Here is a 22418-nt window from a genome sequence, read left to right on the forward strand (position 1 = left end):
AATGAATCGTAGGAACGATATTTAGAGAAAAATCTACAAAGGCGTATATTTTATATTAAAAATAAAAAATATATAGATAGATGGATCATAGATAGACAAAAGGATTTACGGCGATACTAAATATTTATGCTTATTCATTAAAATTTTAGTCACAACTCGTCATTGTTAATTAACGAATAAAAATCAAACTTAGTATTATTTTCAAAAATTCAAATTTAAAACTGCTGAAACAAAATCAAACGCCGAGAGTTGGCAATCGGCAAGTGTTTGTCGCATCGAGCTGAGCCGTGATCTGCAGCCGAATGCAGCGGAATGCACAATGCATACAAAGTGAACTGTGAATCTAGCGAGCTGTGATTTCTCCTTCCAATATCCTCCAGATGGCTACGAGAAGTGACAGAGTGGTTCGAGGGAGATACCATTGACAGCAGAGTCAAGCTATTTATGAACATTAGATTTTTAGTAAGAATGTAATTTTAATTAATATTTTTTTATTATAGTTTGTTTTGAATATTTTATAAATTATTTCGAATTGTCTCAAAACGTAAATTTTATTGTCAGCAGTAATTTTAGATTTCTCGATATTTCGTCATGATTTTGTTTGTGATTTTGTTTTCGTGTTATTTGGAAAATTGCGAAGGAAGTCGCTGTGTATCTTTAACAAAGTGTGAACTTAATTTATTCTTGACACATATATGTCTGTAATGTTTAAAATGTTACAGTTTGGACTAGGTATGCAGTCAATTTCGTAAGTTATGATTTTTGTTGGTAGAGTTATGTAAAATTTTAGATCCGTTGTGAGATAAATGACATGAAATTGTACATCGGAAATTATAAAGAGGTGTATTATGAGTGTATCTTTCTATTGCGTAACATATTTTGTAATGAGACACATTTCGTTGTAATCACAATTGTTCGATATTTGTAAAAATGTTGTCATTTCACCTAGTATAATTTAAGTGCAAAGTAACTGTGATGTCGTTAATAAATGATTCGTCATAATGTCGTGAATAATTGTAATTGTAATTCACTCAACTTTAGGTCAATTTCATGTTGTTTTTGTTGGAAAGTGATTATGTTATTACTGAATAATTTATTTCAGGTCTATAATCATCAATCGTTTTCAAAATGTAATTCTTAAATTAAAAAATAATGTCGAATATGAACCATAAATGTATGATTTCACAGTACATCGAATACAGATTCATTTTCACGTTGCAAATGAATACCAGATTTAAAATATATATTCTCAAAACTTAAATTCAGATGCTGTCTAGTAATAAAAACATGTGACGAAAAATAACTAAAGCTAAAGAACAACATAAATATAACAATAAAAATAAAACTTCACAGTAATCATTATTCCTAGTAAATTGTTACAAAACAATTATAGTTTTGTTGACGAGAAGTCTTTCGATAAATATGTTATAACGTATGAACAGATATTCTGCGAAATATGAACAGAAAAAGCAAAATATTGGACTTCCAAAAAGTAGGTCCATTAATTAATTCATTAATAAGACTTTTGAAACAGTTTGGCTTTTTTAATAAAATTAAGGCATCTACGGAAAATAAACATTGGTAAACCAGAGAATAACTTAAAAAAATCTCGCTGAATATATATTGTCAGTGTCTCTTTCAAATATTATTTTACGAGAATATTTAAAAGTAATATTTCTTCGCACACCTCCGTCTATAAAACCTATACAACGGTTCACTGAACATGAATTATTATTAAGCTTGTTATAGGTAAAAATATTTTTGCATTCTCTTCTCTAGAGAAATATTTCGGTTACAAATAGAAAAAAGAAAAAAATATATGTAGACATCTCATAAAAAATTTAAGATTCGAACGAAATCGAAATTTATTTTATAAAATATTAAATGTTATTTTTACAAGTATTAGAAAAAAAAAAACGGCAGAAGAAACGATGTTTTTCAGTTAGTAGTTGTGTCTAATGATAGCGCAGTTCTACATCACAGCAGTGAGCAATACTGCAGCATCCACAGAAATTAAAAAGAAAAAGAAAAGAACGCGTTCGATTCAGAATGCGTAGTGCGACAGTTTCAATTTGCGATGATACTGTCGAATTTAGGTGTAACGTTAGAAACGTTGTACCCAAATAAAATAATTGATGTTTTTGTTTAGCCGAATAAAGTTTACTCTCTGATCTCTAGATATGACACTAATAAAATATATCATTTTTTCTTGGTATACTTTCATAGCCTCTATGGAAGTAACTTAAGAAAAAAACACTTATAATTATTGTGTTTTTGAATAATTATATTTTATTATTGCTTTTGAATTCAGATCTTATAATTAAATCTTCTAGAAAGATCTAGATGCATCTATTGTAATAACAATACGATAATGTTATTGAAATTAAGGACTAGCTGAACCTGCGCCTTTATATACGCGAAATTATTAAAACTTTACCTATAGCACACAAACCGTCATACCCATTTTTACCCTCTTGAAATGAAAAAAACAAAATGCCTAGGACTCAAGACGGGACTGAAATTAACTCCATACCAAATTTTATTTAAATCGATTCGACGGTTCAAGCGTGAAGAGGTAACAGACATATCTACTTTCACATTTATAATATTAGTATAGATTTCTATAACTTTAAAAGACGCCCAGACTTTAATTCAAAACTGTATACGCTACAAGCCTGCCAAGTTGCAATCACAACTCACAATTTATATACTTTTAATTTTTATACTTACATTATTAAGCAATTCAATTAAAACCATGTCAACTTTTATAACGCAAAATTATTTTAAAGTAGTACTTGTTAGTTAACTGAAAAAGTCGGTCACATGTTGCCTACATACGGTTACTTTTATAAATAATTGAACACTCATTACAAAGTTCGAACCAGATTATAAAAGCAGAAATACGGAGCTCCCAATTTATTAAGTAAATTTAAAACTGTAAAGCATTGTATGCGTCGATTGTATCATTAATTCGGTTGGTTACATTGTAGTGATATCATATATATTAACATAAATTATGCAAAAGTATTTTTTTTGATTTATATTAGTTAAGCGAACGAGCAAATGGGAAGTGGCTACTTTTGCTATAGACACTTCTACTGTAAGACACACAACACTTATTTTTGCACTATGAATGCGCGACCGACAGGGTTGAAAGTGGTACATTTCTTTCGGCTATATTACCGTGTCTCTAACCAACAATTTAATTCAGAACACGCTGTTTGTCGGTAGTACTGACGGTTTACTATCGAACGCGAGATGAATTACAAATAAAGCACACGGAAAGTCAGCGGTGCTTACCTGGACTTAAAACTGCAATCATCTGTTGAGGATTCACATGTTTGAAAGCACGTCTGAGTAGGTACCACCGATTCATCGCATATTTTACTAGTCAATAGCAATACTCGGTATTGTTGTGTGCAGGTTTGAGGGGTGTGTGAGCCACCTTAACTGCAGGCACAAGGACAGACAACATCTTTCGTTCACCATCGTTCCCAAAATTGGTGCATTGGTAAGGAATGGTTAATAATTCTTACAGTGCCAATGTCTATGGGCGGTGGTGATCACTTATAATCGAGTGGCCCATTTGTCCGTCCGCTTATCTATTTTATATTAATAAAAAAAACATAACCAACACCTTTTGATTATCCCGTCCAATAAGCATATGCATATGCTTCTATAGTAACCGATCTTAAGCAAAATTGCCGTTAACTGTAGATAATTTTGATGACATTACATTATTACAAACTTTGTTATAAACATACTAGTTGGTTGTTTTTAACGTAGACTTAATTGAAAGCGACAAAATAACTGCATAGGTAATAATGTCTGCAGTGTGTCCACGTCCAACAAATTGAAAACCTGAACAGGATTAAAATTGACCGCCTTTTAAACTTCAATCCGAGACTGAGGTTGTTTTAATAGGATTCCATTTACTACTCTGTTGCTGTCTGCGGTGAAATATTAGTTTATAGGCTAGCCCACTTCCCGCTTTTTACCTCTAAGTCATTGATTTTTGCATTTCATTCCGAGCCGGTTGCATTTAAATGCATTTAGATTCCCATTTCCTATTGTAATAAAATTGTTAATAGATAAGTTTATTAAAATCGCTTGAAGCAATTCGTTTTCCAGCGAACCTGAAGACAACTGCTCAAGAATATTTTCTTCTTTACTTAATGTACTTTAGCGAGTTAATACTTTTTCGTCGTGGAATGTTGCCAGTTAAATTTTCGCTACAGAACAAACTTTTGAAATTTAATTGCCGTGATGGAAAATGTATTTAAAGCATCGTCTTTCTTGATAATAACTTCGCCGTTCGAAACGAAATATTAAAAATACATTAAGAATCGATTTTAATTTTAAGTTGACCTTATATTTTCTTAAGTGATTCGTCCACAGATTTAAATTTGAGTTGTTAATTCATCAAAATATGGCTTAATAAATTTCCATTCTCTCGGTAGTCTACCAAACTGAATAGGAGATATTGTAGTGGACATTTATATCAGCAAGCACAGGTGCACTCTATTATTTCACTTTAATAATATCACGGGACAGATAATTTGCCACGAATGTAAAGAATCCAGGTGCGAGGACAGCATTATGGGTCTTGAAGACTCGGGAGTAGACACAGAGGAGACGCTGTTTATACTTCCAGACTCCGTGCTTTTCTTGGGATTTTCGTGGCAGAATAAACCAATACAATTTTTAAAAGTCTCGATCTAGGGTTTGGACCTAGGATCTTGGGATCTGTAGTATTGTAATCTAAAGACCGAACATAGACCCTAGATCAACGAGCGAAAAACTCCTGACGGTTAAGTAATTTCCACAATTCTATTGGTAATATATATGAAAAAATATGGAAAGGATAACGATAGTAGTCCGAACCAAATCAAATCAAATGTATTTTATTCAAGTAAACTTTACATTAAACCATTTTTGAATCGACAATATCTCAATTTTAGCGCCGTGGACACATTACCAAACTTGGACAAATTAAACTTAGGATTGCATCTAATGCCATTAAAACAATTCAGTGTTTATTTTTATATTAATTGTGAAACCTGACACATACATAATATGGAAATGCTATTATTTTTTCGCTCTAATTTTTTTTGTTTAATTGTTACATTGGCAATTAAAGTTGCATACCACTTATGTTTCGTCATTTCAAACTAATCTCACCTCGATTAATTCTATATATAATTCTCGTAAATGCAAAAGTGAGTTTGTCTATTTGTTTGTATTTTACGCTCTTATTGTCGTGAACTAATATGTAATAATTATGTCAAGACACATTCCAAATTTTCATGCTTTTTTATGATATAGATGAGCAAATGGGTCACCTGAAAGTGGATGGTGGTGATATTAACCATTGCACCATCAAACCTAGGAACTAAGATGTGATATCTGTCTATAATAATACTGGCTCACTTACTCTTCAAACCGGAACATAACAATATGAAGTATGCTTTTTGGCGGAAGAATATCAACTGAGAGATTTGGGAATACCTATTCAAACCGGCTTGCATAAAGCAATATGTTTTTGCAAAATAATAGTCATATTTTATTTAGTTAAGTAGTTTTAATTACATATAACAAGTATGAAGCAATGATAATATGTTTAGTTCACACCCATGCCTTTTGAGATAATCATTTAACGTGTTACAAAAAAAAAAAAAAATACACAGCTCAAACAATAAAATTGGTGCAACAATTCATTGAAACAATGTTGCGAGAATCATATTGCGAGGCACAAAACAATACGAGTACAATCACTGTTAATCAAACTATTGTGAATGTTGGTGTGACCAATCGGAGTTAAAGGTTAGCCTACAATAACTACATAGTCACTATTCCACGCACACTGTGCACACAATTGGCAATTTGAGCAATAATTTTGTCATAAAATGTAGAGCAAATTTATCCATATTTATATAGGTAACATGTATGTGTCCTAAGCAACTTATAATTTTTAGCAGTAACATTTCGTTTATGTCATTATATTTTTGTAAGTCTAATTTACAAATTATAATTTGTAAAACTGCGGTAGTGCGGTGGTTTAAATACACTGTATTATTGCTATTTTATTTGTAAATAATTTTAACACTTTTGTCCGACGTAAATATGGCTTAATTTTTTTATTTAGTTACTCAGCTACAGAAAGTTTGGTATACAGTATAGTGAGCACTGTTGATATTTGGACTATTTATAAAGCCTGTACCCTGACAGTATCTGATTAAATGTCAGCAATTTTTGTTGCACCTTCTGCATGCAATTTAAAAACGTACATGTATTAAAATAAAGTTTAATTTGGCTTGAAGTATATTGTAATATTCTTTACTGGATCGAGTGTAGGTAAATGGAAAGGCGTGGTAGAACGTTCAGCAATATAATATCCATTATTAGTAGTAAGGTGATCTAGTTGTAGGTCTGCAAGTGCGGTAGAATGCGGACGCCCACGCCCCTGGAACCTTGGACAGCAGGAAGTTGAAAGCAACTTTTATTTAATCTTAGTTTTTTTTAAATGTCAGTTAATATCGTAAATTTATGCATACTTTTTTTGTTTTAAATATATTTTTTTTTGGAATCAATTAAAATATTATTATATATAAATCATTTGTATACTAATATATTTCTCCATAAATTGTTATTTAATGGTCCGCCATTAAAACATTTTTTTTTCTTTTATTTCAACTTTTATATTTTGTTGTGTATTTAAATATACTTTCTGTGCTTTGCACACGCTTTATTTCAAAAATATATATACTATACAATACGGATAATATTTATTATGAATTACGCCAAATGGCGTAATGTAGTGTATTACGAAAATGTAATATAAGTCTAGTTCGGAAACAAAGGAAGCTCTCTCTCCTTGTTAAACAACTGTATTTATACTTCAATATTGGTTATCGGATGGAATAATTTAATCTTAAATTACATTAAATAATCAAGTCGTATATTATTTTATGTTATTTCAGTTAGTATTAAATAAAATGTATAAGTTGAGAAAAAGTTAGGAAATTTAATAAAACATTAATTACTAATAATTAAGATAATAATAAATTTATTTACAAGTATGCAAATATTGCTTCAGACGTTCCATTATGAATCCCATACTCAGTAATGATATTAACAACACTTTGTCCATTAGCACACAATATCACAGCAAACAACAATTAAGAAATTCTTTCGAAGCAAGCGAGCATGTACCGCTGCTACCCTCTGATGACTCGGCGAATTACTAATTGATGCGAGCTTTTTACGTTTCAGGCATTACAAATCGCCGAGTGCCTTTTCTCTAAGTAAAATTTATACTTTGTGGAATGAGTAGGTGTAGCCGTCAGGAGCACGGTTCAGGCTGAACTTGCCCGGAGGGAAGAAACGCGATGGTTGTGGCGTGGTGGGCTCGTAGTAGTCTTGGTGAGAAGGCTGTGGTGCGTTGTATTGTTGAGATTGAATTCCACTATATTGAGCCTGTTGGACTCCTGGGTAAATGTTGTTGGTGTTGCTTTGTTGGGGCTGGTATTGTTGCTGGGGTTGGTATTGTGGTTGTGGTTGCGATTGGTATTGTTGCTGAGGTTGATACTGAGTTTGAGCTTGGTATTGAGGTTGTGCCTGGTATTGCTGTTGGGAAGCACCTTGGTTTTCACGTTCGTACAGTTCAGGGTAGTATTGGCCATCGTCAACATTGGGTTTTCCGCCATAATTACGAGGAGCTACAGGAGCTGAGTACTGCTGAGGAGCACTATACTGTTGTGATTTATAATCAGGAGAATTGTAACGAGGATCAGGTTGGTATCCAGGAGTGGGTGCAACTGGCTGAGGTGCGGTGGGAATATGATCCCCAGTAGCTTGGAATCCATTTTTGCCAGCAACGTAGCTCACTGTCTTCCTTTGGCCAGTAGGATCGATGTAAGAGTAGCTTCCTCTCCTGTTGCCATCAGCATCTGTCTCCTCTTTAAAGTCGATACCATCTTCTTGCTGGTAAGCTGCTCCAAAAGCTCCGTTTCCGCTGAGGTAACGAGCCTCTTGAACAATGGCGGCAGTTTTAGGATCACCCGCATATTTAGGAACTCGTCTTGCTCCTTCATGTTGCTGACACGCGACCGCCGCGATCACAAAGGCAAATACAAAGAGCCTATACATTTTGCTCAAAATGTGCACTGCTCGCGTGAAAGTAACAAAGTGTGTACTTGCGTTCGTTTTAACTCGTTTTATAAGACAAGTAAAGGCCTTGAAGCTTATTGGAAGGGCTTGCGGGTTCGACCACGAGTTTATAACATGCGACTACGAAATATTATCGTTTTGCGGTACAACGGATGTATGGGGCGCATCTAGGAAGTGATATTACGCTGCGGATAACCACTGTCGTTGTCCTTAGAAAACTTCTTTGGACATGTTTTAATGTCATGCATGACATTTTAAGAATTTGCCTTGTACCGTGAGGTAGTAGTTATTACATCGTATAATAATTAGGCACTTGAGAAATCCAGATTGGTAATAATTCCTTTGTTTTTACTGACAATATATTTTTTTATTACTTCTAGATTTTCTCAACAGATTAATATAATCATATTATGCAAACTATTACTTATTAGTCTTACTTTAATCCTTTTTGCATACATTGATTGCTTGTATTGTTTAATTTCATTTTTCGTTTAATTGACATTGAATCCGTGAGTCGTTATTCATTAAAAAAACTGTTTTCTAATAAGAGCTTGTCGCGAATATAATAAGCATTTTGGGAACATTGATATATTTCATTTGTCTTTGATTAAATTTAAAGATAATATTTGTAACAATCTTAAATTAACTTAATTATATACTTTTAATATTGTCCAATATTTTTTATCTTATTGTGTTAAAATATTTGAGTGCATTTTATGTTTTATCAATCGGTGGAAACTTCGCTGGATAATGTGATATTTAAATTGTATTATGTTATCAGATTATATTTTATATCTGTTTGTTTCCCAAATATTAAATAAATAAATAAAATATATCCAATAATTCATCATTATCATACCGAAAATTAAAATATTGTATAATAAGATATTTTTATATTGTGTTCACACAATTGACTTATAACTAAACGCTATAATATACAGGGATGAATTTGTTAAGTAATACAATATCCATGGCTCAATACATCTATTATGACATACATATTTTTGCAATGACTATATATCTTTAGGTTAATAGCTGACTGCTGACTTTTTTAATGGGCAAAAATGTAGTTCATACTCGAAATACCACGCTTCCGTCTTTGTTATCTATAATTCTATCAACCATATCATATTTCAAAACTTAGACTTGACACCTTTTTTTTATTGCATTAAATATTTGAAGATAAAAGCGTAGAATATAATATTATAAATAAATCATAAATCAGGTCATGTCCTAACCGTATTATGTTACATACTTGATACAATCAAGTAATAGATACATACATACACTAGATGAATCTGCGGCTTTACTCGGGCGAAATTTATAAAACACACCTATCCAAACCCCGTTTTACCGCCTTATGAGTGGAGTTTCGTAAAGACCGTTCTTAGCGGATGTATAAGGAACTAAAAGGAACCTACCTGTCAAATTACAAGTTGTAGTGTTATAGTTTCTGAGATTTCGTGATTTATCAGTGAATGATATTTCGCTTTTATATATAAAGAGATATATACATATAATTTATTACTTCTTTGTCGGTAAAGAAGAAGATTGAGAGGAAATCTGGATTTGTTATATGAATACTGTGTGTGTGTGTGTGTGACAATTATTCATAGATATTGCCAATGTCGTGTCCACAGCGGGCACGTGGACGTTAGCCTTGCTTGCAGACTTACACGTTACACGAGACATTAACGATTGAATAATAAAGTGATAGTTGATAACTTAATAAGACACGTAATAACAGATTATAGGAGGCTTATCTAATGTTTTATTGAACAGCTTGCAACAAAACATCAGTTTTGCGGCTTAATTAGAAGTCTAAGTGACGTAAATTCCTGAGGATCAAATTTTGACTGTAAAAGAAATATTACGGACAGTTCAACCTTGTAATAGTTGAATGCAAAAGTGTGTGCAATCGTAGATGTATTTTTTATTCTCTTCCTCTCATAATCCAATTGATTAATAATCCGACGTGAACAGACAGAGATGAGATGATGCTGGATCAACGGCTTTATTGGCATGGGAGACTTAGGCTCCGACTATGCATCCGGTATCTCCGGATCCGGAAAAATACGACATCATTCTTTTTTCGACATCGACAGCGACTTTATCAGTCGATCGTTAGCTCTCGTGCTGGAGGTGGTTGCGTTTGCTATTTCAAATCGGAAACGGTAAATTTATTTGTGATTCTGTAATTATTAAGCGTTGCCGTAAATATTTAAAAAAAACTAATGTTATTTATCCGTTGTCATGCAAAACAATAATCGGTTGGTGTATTCCATAAATATGTGTCAAGCTGAGAGACTGTGCTTCGGTTAGTGATAGGATATCCGAGGTTCATATATGTAGACGTAGAAAAGATTGAAACGGTCGTTCGTTTTATTGAATCTTTTGTTTTTTTAATATATTACAGAAATTGGCACGAGGTGTTCGGACTTTATACTGTCATGTAAACCCAATAATTCTGGATCTATTGCTTAAAACGCTAACTAGACCAACGAAGCGACTAGTAGTATATATTTAATATGTAAAACTCAATGATTATTATATTTACATCATATACTTACAACTTTTTTTTTAAATTTAATTTTGAATAATATTATATTCATTAAATTCTTATTGCGTGAAATGGATCATGTTCGAAAGGTCAGCAGTTGCCCGCGCTCAAGGCCGCACCCGGTACGGTATGCGAAGGCATGGCGGATAGATTCAGTTGTATTCAGTATAAATTAATCAACCATTAGTCGTTTAATTTCCGTGGGAAGGTTTCTAGTTACATTTTTGTATTTGGATTTAAAGTAAGCACCGTTTTTTTCATCTATGTTCAATGTTGAAACGGGAAAGGTTTAATTAAATTAAAAGCCAGTTATAAAACTGTTGCTTAAATTTACTTTTTATTTGAATAAAATTATCAAATTTAAATTATCTCATGGCTGGGCTTATGCATTTTAAGGGAAAGATAATCCGAATAAAACAAAGCTGAGAAAATTAATGCTTTATAATTATTTGTTCTTTGGATATTACAATTTTAGCATATTACATTGGGCCTTTTACGTCTACAACTAAAAGTGGTAAAAATGGTAGCTATGGTAAGATTAATAATCTGTGCTATATTTTATTTCATAATTTACCTTTTTAATTCAAATCATATTTAAGACGAAACATAATATGTGTCTGAAGTCAGCTTTAGATTTACAATACATATAATCTAATTAGTAACGCAACAGCACTAGTGAGTGAGAGGGATAGATGTACATATCAGTAATTTAAAATACAATTTATTCGTATACTTTTTATATTAACAGAAATAACAATATTAAATCAGTATAGGTTTATCTTATATGTCAATTTTAATTACATGGTCGTCTATACATAGAATAACATTTAAAGTTATACTGTTTGTAATGAAATTGTTACTGTTTTTTTTCGAAAGGATTACATCTTGATGTATAACTTTTCGTATTACGTACTTACTTACGTACGTACTTACTGTACGTCTTAAATAATAAAGATATACCAAGATAGATAATAAAAATGAGCTGTTTTCGTATTCGTTGATTTACGTACGATCTTAAGTGTAAAAGTATAGTTTATTCTGTATTTTATTTGAGGAAAAGAGTGCCTTTGTCTGATTAATATTGTAAGTATTATAGCAAGAAAGGCTTAAATCTTTGTCTTATAATTCAATATATTCCTGTCGTTGAAATGAACCTCGGGCCCAGGTATTTGCGATCGAGTACCGACGTCACAATTTATTTTACATACGACTTACTCGAAAAGATACTATTACTCCTAACAAACAAATTGGCTTTTGATTTTTTTTTTCTGATTACGTATCACGATAATATTTTGTTAAAAGCGTATTTTGTTTAATTTTTTAAATTATCATAAGAATGTAAACGAACAAATGCGCTACTGGAACTGTAAGAATATAAAATATTTCTCACAATGAAAAACTCAGCCATCCAAGATATACATATATAATGTTCTCGATAGTTTTTTACTTCCAAAATCAGATACAAAAATTTTACTTATTTGTTTTCTAGACATGTATTTATATAAATGTAAACTGACATACATGACATTGCGACGTCGGTTAAAAGTATGTTCAGCTGTTAAGATATAAAATGAAATTTAAGTATTTTTATTATCATCGGGTATTAATAGAGCGAAAAGTCGTGTACTCCATTATTATGTTTATACTATAACAAGTTTCTTAATGGTATAACATTGTTATATCTTTAGTAGAATTTTTTGTCTTTTTCCTCTGCGGCGGCGGTAAAATTGTAGTACATTTCGTTTCCTCCTCCTAAATTAACTTTTTGTGGAAAGGTAATTCCCTCTAAAAGATTTTTTCACGTGATTTATCGTTAACTACTATTGTTCGTAAAAAGATGGGAAGTGCTTTATCAAAATATACTAAAGTAGGTATGAATTATTTTGCTTTTAGAATCTCTACCACAGTTGTTATGGGCTAAAGCTAAAACTACTTTCACAAGAGTCGATTTTAGTCGATCAATTGTTAAATTGAGATTGATATTAAAATTAAAGTAAATAAAATTTATTAAATACAAGTTTGATTTAATTTAATTTCACTTCTTTTTTTCTTCAATTTCATTTGTTTTTTAATTATCTGTTGATCAAAAAATCAATCACATTGGTTTGCTAAAAACTATCAATGTATCTAACTAGCTATTAATGACACTGAAAATAAAATACTCCAATGATGCATCGTTTATAATTTTATATAATATATATATTTCTATAGTCACGTAATATATTTTTCAGAATTATTAAGAAATATTGGAGCGCAAAGCAGCTTAATTCCTTGACTGAAAATTGTAATATTTAAGATGGACATCCTTCAAGATTTGATTTCAAGAATGATTATAATTTGGTTAATTTCAACTCAAGAGACAGGCATTTTTTCATGTTTTTATATATAAAAGTCACTGTGTATTATGTGTTATTTGTTGGAAAGGTTTTACTCGTAAAATACGAATGATAAATAAGATATTTTCAGTTTGAAACGCACAAAAAGATTTAAACAAAACTTGTAACTTCCAGAATATATTATGAATTTAGCTCGATAATTTAGACTTAAGCTTCGATTGGAATTGGAAAAGTCCTTTAAACTTCTCTTAATGGATTGTTCTTGCTGAACTACTTGGAAAGCTTCCAAATTACAATCAAAACTTTCTTAGATATAAAGTAGTTTAAGTTACAAAAAGTAAAAAAAAACACAATGTTTATACTGTTCAAGTAAAATGGGTTTTATAATATTATAATGTTTTCATAAAATAATATTAATCGTAATTACTTTTTGTTTCATTCATTTGATAAATTGTCAGTGACAGTAGTCAGTATCAAAGTATTTGCTTTCTTCCGCAGAATTTTGTATTTTAATGTTAGCAGAATGTTCGAAAAACTTATACTGATATAATTTACTGAAAAACAAAAGTATTCCAGCTCATCAGCTTCTGAATGCAGCATTCCTTCCACAATTTTAAATGTTATATATAGAAGATATATAGTACAGTAACAGCTTGTAAATTTCCCACTGCTGGGCTAAGACCTCCTTTCTCTTTGGAACTCTTTTCTACCACACTACTCCAATGCGGGTTGGTATATACATGTGGCAGAACTTCATTGAAATTAGTGACATGCAGGTTTCATCACGATGTTTTCCTTCACCGCCGAGCACGAGATAAATTATAAACACAAATTAAGCAATTAAGCTTGTCTGGGTTTGAACGCGCAATCATTGGTTAAGATGCACGCGTTCTAATCACTGGGCCATCTCGGCTCAGAAAAGATATAAAGGACTATATATTCTTAACAGGTCTAATAGAAGAAAAAATCTTTATTGCGCACAAGTTAAGTTAAAAGAGTTAAATACAAATAAACTTATTGAAGCAAGAGCGTATAGAGTCGGCTTTATTGCTTTATGCAATCTCTCACAGGCAACCTTTATTATGAGGATTATAATTAAAGCATTGATTGAAAAAAGGGTTGAAAATCCCTGATATAAATATCTCTTTTTTTCAGAAAAGTCTAAAAATGATGGTCAGATTGATACTCCGATACCCCGGGTATTTCTCATCTGTTTAGATTATAAAAAATTAAACATGCAAAAAATATATACTTTATTTTATTATACCCAGAAATCAAACATATAATACTCATTATTATATTTTGATAACTATACTGTCCTATGAATGTATATGACAGGAAATAGTGCTTGGGATACATGATTTTTTTTTTAAATAAAACAGCTGAATTTTTCACAAAAGTTACCTTACATTGTATGTATGCTGTACAAAGTTTACTATATATTAAAAAAACTTAATTTCGACCTTCGCGAGCTAAATAAATTTGTGAAAATAAAACATTTTCAACTTATCAGCCATTCAACTATACCAGGCGACTAATTAAAAGCAGACATCTGTCAAGCTTACTTTCACCTTTTACTACCTTCTACATACAATTTCTGCGACTGTCTTAAAAACCGGAAATACTTCAGAAGACCTTACTGTCTTTCGGTCTATCATCAGCTCTGAGGCTTTTTTCAGCAGCCACTTCCTAGGTCATGGAAACGTAAGAGAGGGATGCGGAATCTGGTGTACCTCGATGAGTTTTTCCTGGTACATCAGATTTTCTTTCAAATTGGTATCACAGGCCGCGGAGGCTGTGAAGTTTTTAGAGTACCATGGATAGAAACCAAATAGACAACCCAGTGAGGTCACCAGACTTTCTAGGCATCAATTGGGATACAGAACAAAATATCATGTCACTTCCAGCCTTAAAAGAGTTGGTGTCATTCGCCTATTGATACATATGAACCAGCTGTTGAGAAATGGATAACCCGGTGTAGAAGTAGCTCGATTTCTTGCTGACACTTTTCTATAAGAAAGTCAAGCATATGGCACAAAGGTGGTTTATGAATCAGCAGTGGCAATATTCTGTGGGCAAAATAGTGTAATGTCTTCTAACTTTATAGTGAAACAAGTGTTGAGGGGCATAAAAAGCCAAAATATTCTGAGCTACCATCATTTAAAAATCCGATTTCTGATAGAAAGACAAGTGATATAGTAGTTAAAAGATTCTCTAATCGGCACATAATAACCGTTTTATTGTTATATAAAACGTTTATATTTATTTACCGCATACTTATAATTACTGTGTATTTTATACTTGAAGAGTATGTGTAAATAAATAAACCACACCACTCAGACTAACACACTTTAAATTAATTTTCAACTACCTTAAACTGTGTCTGTAAGTAGTCGATAGGAAGCAATAGTATTTCTATATTTGTCTTAGTTTGTAAACTAATTATATATTTTAATTTTATTAAGTAATTAGAAAATAATTTTAAACAAAGTTTTATTAATTTTTCATCAAACACATTAGTAAAATCTTAATCTTCATTTGTCAAGCTAAAAGAATCGAGTTTATTGTCATACAAGTCTCGGTGAAGTTCATGTCACAAAGTTAAGTCGTCCTATTGTCTTGTTTGTATCTTTTCTGCTACTCCAGGGTCACTACGAATGGAGATTAATTTATTACTTCGCAAAGAAAACATTGAAAGCGGAAAGCTCTCTATTAAGACGAGCGGGCGTGGAATAGGACGATTAATTATGATTTCTTTTCACGTCCGCAGGTAGTGCGCAGATGTGGACCTTATTTCGTGTTTTAATGGAAATTGATTGATGGAAATTTGTTATGTCAAACAATATACATTTTAGTTTTTAAATGACTCGTGAAACATTTAATCAAGCCCGAAACTAATTATTTCATAATTAGTTTTGTTAATAATATAAAAATGCTATTTATTTTTCACTAACTTAACTATTATGATGATGATATAGATGTAGTCATCTACGTTGATCTAAATGTCCGTGTTGTTTAACTTTATTGTAATATATTTGTTTTTACGCCTCAAAACTATTTAAAGTAACAAAAACGGGTTAATTGCAACCATTGAATATGAGTATATATTATATTGTTCAAAGTACTGCTAATTAGAAAGCTACATAGTTCAAATGTACTTCTAGTTTCAGCAAGCGTTTTCATCACGTCCAGTCTCTCTCTATCTATCTATCTATATATATATATACATTTAGATATTTTTAACTTTGCCGATTCAAAGTTCAGATAATCAGAATAAGGCATATTATTCAAAATACAATTAAAAAAGCGTGGAGTTAAAACTTTCAGGAAGGACATATCATATATAATTGTATTTAACTAACATAATTTTGTATTTCTAATTTTGAAACAAGTAACTACTATGTGCCTGTCGGTTCTACTCGGTAGAATCTTCATTCCGAAACGGGGTGGTAGCTTTACTTTTAATATACCTAGCAAAATGACGATTCAAAAGTGCTCTACGTAAGTCTACTGGAATAAAGTATATTTTGATTATGGTTTTTATAACTGTATTTCAGTTTGAATCATGATTGAGTTATTTTATACAAATATATCTTAGATGTTTGGTGCATGTGGACAGTGTCTGTGATTCACGTGCACAATGCAGATGCTTATTGACAATGGTGTCAACTTGCTATGTGGTAGCCTTATGATGAGATCCACACAGTTTATTTGCCTTCTTTGTTAAAAAAAACAACTTTAAAGATATTAATTTTAAATTATTTGTATAAAAATTCCATTCCATCTTTCTATTATTTACTGTGTTACAAATGCATTAAACGATAGGTTTTTCGACAGCACAAAGTATCTCTCTGCCGCCGTTCAAAAACGAACTATACTAGCGAGTCTGTTTGTATGTCAAAATGTCAGGTTGTTCAAATTGTTTCCAGTATAAATATAAAAAAAGGCATCAGACTACCGATTGGGTCGAAACTTTTATTACACATGTAAAATTTCCGGCTGAAAAACCTTGAAAATCTGTCTACAATGTTCGGCGTTGAGCAACATTCGTTGAACTTGTTTTTTTACAATGTAGGTATGAATGCGGATACCCAAAACACTGTCTAATATTTATGTCATATTTATAACACGTGTATGTGTGTGTATTTATTTTCCTTGAATCTCTTTGTCAGCTTAGCATTATATACCAGTTTGGCATTAAAAAAAGTTAACATTTAAAATTTTAATAAAAAATATAAATACCTATTTCGAATCAGTAAAACAAAGTACATATGAAGCACCTAATACTATTTTTCGCTCAGGTATGTATATTTTGAATTTAAAAATGATAATATACTTTTTATTGGGTACGATTAATAATGTTGCTTAATTATGTTAATATATAAACCTTTATGATATCCTTAGGCATATTTATTGAAATAATATTTGTACTAATAATAATATCCATCATAGAAGTTTCGTTTCATTTTTATTATATATAAAGATTTTCTTGTTTTCTTTATACAAAGCGTAATAAAAGAGGTTTGAGTTGTGGTTAATGCACCATAACATGTGCTTTTCAATAAAATAATATGAAACACTACACCTGCTTTCTATTAAAACATGTAATTCAAACGTGTGTTCCTCAAGTTGGCGAGACGTCATCGTCATTTCCTATAATTACTTTTCCTTACAGTAAACAGTCTTAAGACGACTGCCTCTTAATTACTTATGTATTTAATAAAATAAAAAGCATATTCTAAACACTTTCCAGGAAGTCCTAACTACATATTCATTTAATTTCCGCTTCTTTAATTATAAATAGAAATAGATTTTAAAGCGTTTTTTTTTTTATATGAAAGCATTTATGTTAATCATTGCCGGGTATGAATAAGTTGTATGTCTGATGAGGTCTCAGCTTTGAATATAAAAAGTGTTAATATGATAAATTCGTTTTATGCTTAGTAAATTTTATATTAATTATTTATTTTTCACAGAAAATTATAGAATACGTGCTTATTTCTCATGAAGTAATTTTTTAATCTTTTATTAAACAATCAATGTATTGTTATTTTAAAATGTATATTCTTGGCGTCTTCAAGACACAAGTCTTATCTTTATTTTACGCATCTAAAATAGTACATCGCCATATTTTCTTGATGTCTGGTTAACTTATCGCTGAACCTTGACACGTAAAAATTGAATTGAATTCTGTTATAATATTTTTAAATTATTGTAATAAAGCCTTCTTGGACGAATGTAGGTTAGAGTAGCCAATCGTAACGCCTAACCCTCTTCACAGAAGTAATTATAGTACACAGGTGTTAGTGCAAATCAAATTCTACTATTGCTATTTCCTAGCTCTGAGTCTGTTGAGATGTCAACCATACTTGACTTCAAACAGATCAGGCAGGGAACCAATGCTTTTACGTGCTATAAAGTCAAAGTCAAATTCAAAAATCTTTATTCAATATAGAAGTGATTACACTTGCTTATTGATAGTCAAAAATCTACCAACGGTTCGGATATTAACACCTCGGACCTGAGCAGAATCGGCGAAAGAAACTCAGCGGGATGTTTTTTATTTATTTTTTAATTTCATTTTCACAAATATAATATAGTTCATGTATAATAATAATAAACATATTTTCGTTATTTGACAACAGCCTGGAGGCAGTCATCTCATTCCCAAGGTGTGCAATCAACTAAACAGTCATTAGTGCTATAATATGAATATTTTTCAACGTTTTTTTTTTCTAATACTTTATTGACACACAACTCACTCACTCACTCACTATAGCGATCTCTCACAGACGACCTTTGGTGATAGAAGCTTAGAACGAAAATAGGTAAGTGCAGTTATAGATAGAAAGAGGAGATATAACTATAATTTAAGAATACTGATATCAAAGTATAATAATAAACTACACATAACTACATCCGAATAATACACACATAATAATATAATATATATTAAAATATATATACATAATTATAAACTATATATTATTTCATACTTGCATACATTATTGAGATATAGACAGATAAGTCTTCCCAGCAATGCTTAAAGATGGGCAAGGATTTAGATTCCTGGATTTATTCCAAAGTTTGACGGTTTTCACAGTAAAAGAGTTACTGTATGTTTGTGTCCAGCTGCAGGGTGTTACAAGTTTGTTATCATCACTAGAATGCAGGTTGTGTATGCTGTCACACCGAAGAAATTTAAAGCGTTATTTAAGGTAAGGTGGTGTATGTTCAACATATAGTAAAGAGTAAAGAAGAGATAAGGCGTGCAAGTGAAGCGTGAAGCCTGATTGGCAGCCACTTTAACTGAGACCGATACTACGAAATATGATCAAATTTACGCAGGCCAAAGATAAATCTAATGGCCAAATTTTGTAGCCGTTCTATTTTATTTAGAAGGTTCTAAGTTAAATCAATGTAGTAGGCGTCAGCATAATCCAATATTAGAAAAAGGAACGAACTGGCTAAGTTAATCTTAGCCTTAATGGGTAGTATATTCTTCCATCGCCTAAAAAAACCAATGATGGAATAGATGTTACGGCTCATTTCTGCAACCTGAGGTACCCAGGAGAAGGAAGAATCCAGAAGCAGTCTAAGATTTTTAACAGTTTCTTGTAGTAGTAATATATGGCAATCAAACATGATTGGAGATAGGTTTTTGTCTTTAATCCTCTACAGAAGCTTAAGACTGTCAAAAACAGATACTTGCAACTTCCTCGAATTCACTTGGAGCCCGTAAGATTTACACTATTCACAGAATTTTGCCAAATCATTATTCAAAATTGCAACAGCCTCGTTGATGCCGACCAAGGAAGTGGTATCATAAATTTGAAGATCATCAGCATATAGATGATAGGAGGAAGATATAATATTTAGCCTTCGCAGCATTACGTTTACGCAACCATGAGTGCTCTAATATCCTGAGTTAGCCAAGGAGCTGGTCAATGCTTAAGCTTAATAGGTCTTAATGGAGCATGTACATCCAATAAATTGGTTAATAAAGAATTAAAACTGCTCATTTTTTCGTCAATTGAGCTGGCATTACAAATAGCAGTCCAGTCGATATTATTCAAATCACTCATGAAATTAGTGTTATTAAGCTTTTGGAAATTACGCTGCGTCACTATTGTTGGTTTCGCCGGCGGAGACCGATTCTTATAGGCTCGAGTTTATTACCTATATATATGGCAGGTCATTTATATAAACGAGGAAGAGAAATGGACCAAGAATTTATCCTTGAGGGACCCCCACATTAACTGGAGCCTCGGGAGATTTCTTTCATTTACATCAACCCTCTGAATCCGATTGCTCAGATAGGAGATCAAAAGACTGAGTGCAGTTTCTCTAATTCCATAATGACGTAGCTTCCTGACCAAAGTTTCTTGTTGCACAGAATCAAAGGCCTTAGATAAATTACAAAATATACCTAAGGCATCCTGTGACTCATCCGAGGCCTTGTAAATATTTTTAACAAGCTCAACATCAGCGTCAGTTGATCTATGTATCTCGAGGCTATTATGAAAAAATGTTTTATGGACTCGGTTTTAAGCTGGGCATTTTGTCCAGGTAGGTACTACCCATTCAACTCAATAACTACCTTATTATATTTTAAAATTATTTTATTTGGAGCTTATTCCACCACGCGGGTTCCATAATGCGGGTTGTTAGATACACCAACACACTATATACATGTACAGTAGTGTCTGTACAGTCACCAGTAAATTTTAATGTGCTTAATTTGTGTTTATAATTCATCTTGAGCTTGGCGGTGAAGAATAATATCTCGAGAAAACCTGCATGTGTCGGATGACATCTGCCTTGTGCGGGTGTATCTGGGCCATCTCGACATATAAAGGATACATAATATTTCTCATAGTGTCAATGTCATTGGCGGATGGTGATTTGTTATTAGGGTCTTATTTGCCTGCTTACATTTTTTGAATAAAAAAAAATTAAAAAACCTATGATCTCAGAATTTGCAGCCTTATACACTAACCACTAAACCAATAAAGTAGTTGGCAAGCGTTGTAATGAGTTTTCTAGTGAGTGAGAAATGTTATTGACATTTTGTTATTGACATACTCACTAGCAAACTCATTACTAGAATCACTTATTAATAAAATTACCTTTATTCCTGCGCACTGGGCTTTATATCTTAGATTAAACTTTTATCATTTTTATAATGGCTCCAGTTAACTTGTTTTGTAAAGTTCGTGCAAATCGCAGATCACACGCGACGGCCTTACGTGATACAATTTGTTATATTTAAAATAATGAAATATTTTACAAGCGTTTTGACACGAACCAGTTTAGATATTTTTGAAGCGTATATAACATGAGGTAAGACTTTTAAATGTTATGTAACGAAAAAATAACAAAACCGAGATATAACTCGTGGACCCGATATCCGTGGACTCTAACCGACCATCACGGCTTAAACCTGGCAAACTCCACAAATTTTTTTACGACATTGGTAGGGAAACTGGCAACAGATGGTAAGTGGCCACTACTCCCGATAGGCATCGTTGCTGTATGAACTAACCCTTTGATCCAAAAATATGATGTATTGCTGTTTGGCGGTAGAATATAGGACGAGTGGGTGTAGGTACCATCCAGACGTCAGAAAGTCCGTCTGGGTCAGTGTTATGGTGGTTATTCTAATGCTTGATACGAAAATATGGAAAATGAAATTCACATGCATGTGCATGTTATGTGAGTTGTATAAAACGAATGAATGTGTGTCATATATATGTACGTTATATCCAACAAGCGCGGACTGCAGTGGTATAAGCTTCAAATCTTGAGTTATTTTCACTTTTTCTTTGATTAATAAAGTTTAAATTTTGCATTCCTTTGATGACATCACTAAGTTATTAAACATTCTGTAAATTTAAGGCTTGCTCTATTTTTGAGGAGTAGGTTTGGAGCGCATTCCATCTCTCTGGAATTACAGACAGACATGTGGTACATGTCATATGCAAGTTTTATAATTATATCTTCAGCATTGAACACGAGAATGGTAAATACAAGTGAAACCGTTAATGAATGTGCTTAGGTTTGAACCTGTAGTCTGCAATTTAGATTCTCTTATTCTTAGCACTGAACTATATTGGCTTTATGACATAAATAAATACAATTTTTTTACGAATTATCATCAAAAATATTGTTATAATTCGATTGTAATAGAATTGATTTAAACTTAAACATTCAAAGATTTGTTTATCTTAAAATCTCACTGTTGTTTGACACACCTATTTCCGTAGATAGGCCGCCTTAAGACGGGTCTCAATGAGAGAGATAGCAAATATTGATTTACAGCCCTCGATACAGAAATGGAATATTAATTTCGC

At 32.0% G+C, this 22418-nt stretch overlaps 1 protein-coding gene across 1 annotated transcript; it reads right to left on the bottom strand.

The window, feature by feature from the left end:
* Nucleotides 1-7004: 7004 nt before the first annotated feature.
* On the bottom strand, nt 7005-8196 carry LOC113399110 (uncharacterized). The gene has a single exon (XM_026638148.2). The coding sequence runs from the start codon at nt 8146-8148 to the stop codon at nt 7312-7314; it is 837 nt and encodes a 278-aa protein (XP_026493933.1). The 5' UTR covers nt 8149-8196; the 3' UTR covers nt 7005-7311.
* Nucleotides 8197-22418: the final 14222 nt, after the last annotated feature.

This window comes from Vanessa tameamea, chromosome 15, assembly GCF_037043105.1.
Source record: "Vanessa tameamea isolate UH-Manoa-2023 chromosome 15, ilVanTame1 primary haplotype, whole genome shotgun sequence".
In the NCBI taxonomy this organism is placed as follows: Eukaryota; Metazoa; Arthropoda; class Insecta; order Lepidoptera; family Nymphalidae; genus Vanessa; species Vanessa tameamea.